The sequence below is a fragment of the Aplysia californica genome, unplaced genomic scaffold (assembly GCF_000002075.1).
Source record: "Aplysia californica isolate F4 #8 unplaced genomic scaffold, AplCal3.0 scaffold00288, whole genome shotgun sequence".
NCBI classification, from domain to species: Eukaryota; Metazoa; Mollusca; class Gastropoda; order Aplysiida; family Aplysiidae; genus Aplysia; species Aplysia californica.
Window position 1 is genome coordinate 502,546 of NW_004797558.1, and position 2,735 is coordinate 505,280.

The 2,735-nt window shown below is 35.4% G+C and overlaps 1 protein-coding gene across 1 annotated transcript in view; it reads left to right on the top strand.

Annotated features, from left to right (window-relative positions):
• The window catches only part of LOC100533339 (mollusk-derived growth factor), a gene marked incomplete in the record, with an annotated part of 28,700 nt that overhangs the window by 15,391 nt on the left and 10,574 nt on the right, over nt 1-2,735 (top strand). The window contains 4 exon segments of the mRNA NM_001204635.1: nt 526-544; nt 546-565; nt 1,113-1,117; nt 1,120-1,281. Of these exon segments, the coding sequence (NP_001191564.1) occupies nt 526-544; nt 546-565; nt 1,113-1,117; nt 1,120-1,281 (206 nt within the window).

Below are 2,735 nucleotides of genomic sequence, written 5' to 3' on the forward strand. Positions count from 1 at the left end.
GACTATCATTGCACATCACTTCGCCTAATACATGTTCCGGTAGATTTAACTACCTATAAATAGATGGAAGTTTGACCCGTGTCAAAGGTTGGGGGTGGCTGACGATTCGGAGGTGGCTGCGGGTTGACGAAAGGGAAAAGCGCATCGACGCCACTACTACATATAATACATCGTGGTGAAATCAGGTGCTTGTCAAAATAATGAACTTTAAAAAAACTGACATTTTTCAGTCCGTTGGTCAATTATTATTCATTCTTTTTTATGTTGGGCTCATAGTTTTTATGTCCATTTACGAATACATTTCTGTGTGGATTTTAATAATAATAATAGATAGCATTTGTATAGCGCATATCCCCGCTCAACAGCAGGCTCTATGCGCTTTACACTATATTATTACCCCAGCAGACCATAGAACACTCCGAAACATTCTCAGCTTCCCAGGAAGCATACTGAAAAACATTGATTAAATTTACCCCAAAATATAGATTTTCAGTTTCCAAGTACTCTCAAGCTATGGAAGTCACCACATTTTTTGCGACCATTTTCTCTTCTACCTCTGGAACAGGCGATCCCCACGTTCTTCAATATTTGGAATTATGTTCAAGATAGTTGGTTTTTTTCTCGAAAGCAAGATAAATAAAACACCCTTTTGATTTAGTAAGATTTTACGGCACTCGCAACTGCATAAGGTCATTTGAGCGCCAAGGGGTGGATGTGAACAGAAAAGTCCAGACTGGGAAATCAGGCTTACTCTGCTCACTTGTCTAGCCTCAACAGCACAAAGCCTGCTTTGACTATCAAAGCACCCCAGGAAATAGCAGTTCACTAGAGAGTGACAAACATACAAAAGAAGTAGAGGGAAAATGACGATAGAAAGGATGAGGAAAGAAAGAGCAGCAGTTCATCCTGTAATATGATACCAATAACTCCACATGATATGTCCTCAAAGTAATGAGTGCCCGATTCCACCTCTTCTTGAGACAAATAAATAAGGTTACAGAATGGTATTTTTGTTGTTGTTGTTGTTGTTGCAATTGTGGTTGTTATAGTTGTTGTTATTGCTTTGTTGGGGGGGTTTTCTTCAAAATATAAGGAAGGTATAATATAATTATTTCGCTGCGTGCAAAATGAGCTGACGTTGTAACCCCTGCAGTTCTTCGAGCTAGATGGCACCGTACATGACGCAGAGTTCGGACTCAATCTGTACAAGTCTGTCACGGAGGAGTTTCAACGGGAGTATCCGGATTTTATCGGCGCTAAGATCATATTGTCTGGCCTAAGGTAGGCTAAAACACACCGTTGAATCTTGTTGTTTTTCTTTTCTTTGAATTGTTATCAGCTTTTCGGATAAACCGCTTAAACTCAAAAGCAAGAAGAAGAAGAAGAAGAAGAAGAAGAAGAAGAAGAAGAAGAAGAAGAAGAAGAAGAAGAAGAAGAAGAAGAAGAAGAAGAAGAAGAAGAAGAAGAAGAAGAAGAAGAAGAAGAAGAAGAGGAAGAAGAAGAAGAAGAAGAAGAAGAAGAAGAAGAAGAAGAAGAAGAAGAAGAAGAAGAAGAAGAGGAAGAAGAAAAAGAAGAAGAAGAAGAAGAAAAAGAAGAAGAAGAAGAAGAAGAAGAAGAAGAAGAAGAAGAAGAAGAAGAAGAAGAAGAAGAAGAAGAAGAAGAAGAAGAAGAAGAAGAAGAAGAAGAAGAAGAAGAAGGAAAAAGAAGAAGAAGAAGAAGGAGGAGGAAGAAGAAGAAGAAACAGAAGAAGAAGAAGAAAAAGAAGAAAAAGAAACAACAGATGTAGCATTAGCAGTTACAGTAGTTGTAATAACTGGAGTTGTTGTTGTTGTTTTTGTTGTTGTAATAATAATAATGATAATAATAATGATAATAATAATAACAGTAATAATAATAGTAGTAGTAGTAGTAGTAGTAGTAGTAGTAGTAGTAGTAGTAGTAGTAGTAGTAGTAGTCTATGTTGTTGCTGTTGTTGTCGTAGGAGGAGAAGCAGGAGAGAAAGAAAAAGAGGAAAAAAGGAGAAGAGGGAAAATTGGAAAAAGAGGAGGAAAAGAAGGAAAAGGAGGAGAAAGAAAAGGAGGAGGAGGATGAAGAGGAGCTATTCTTGTTCCTGATTAAGGTGGGTGGTCTGTGTGCTCTGGCGTGGTCTCGTCCTTCTATTGTTACTTTGACGTAGTAGATGAGTCGGAAGTTTAGTGGTTATTCTGTCGGCCAGGCAACCGAAAGGTATTGGATTTGAACCCCGTCAAGGGCCCAACGTTTTGTACTTCGGAGAGGTACTAAAATTACACGAATTTTTCTCACCTCACTCAGGTAGGAATGGATATCCGGCAATGGAAGGCTAAAGATATTGCAATGCGCAACATATTGCAGTTATCATTGTTACTGTTATTATTATTTTATTTTTTTTTAATTATTATTATTACTATTATTATTATTGTTATTATTATTATTATTATTATTATTATTATTATTATTATTATTATTATTATTATTATTATTTTCATTATTGTTGTTGTTGCTGTTGTTATCATTATTACTATTCTTCTTCTTCTTCTTCTTCTTCTTCTTCTTCTTCTTCTTATTGTTATTATCATCATCATCATCATCATCATCATCATCATCATCATCATCATCATCATCATCATCATCATCATCATAAAAATAATAATTATTATTAATAGTATCTTTATTATTATTATTATTATTATTATTATTATTATTATTATTATTAT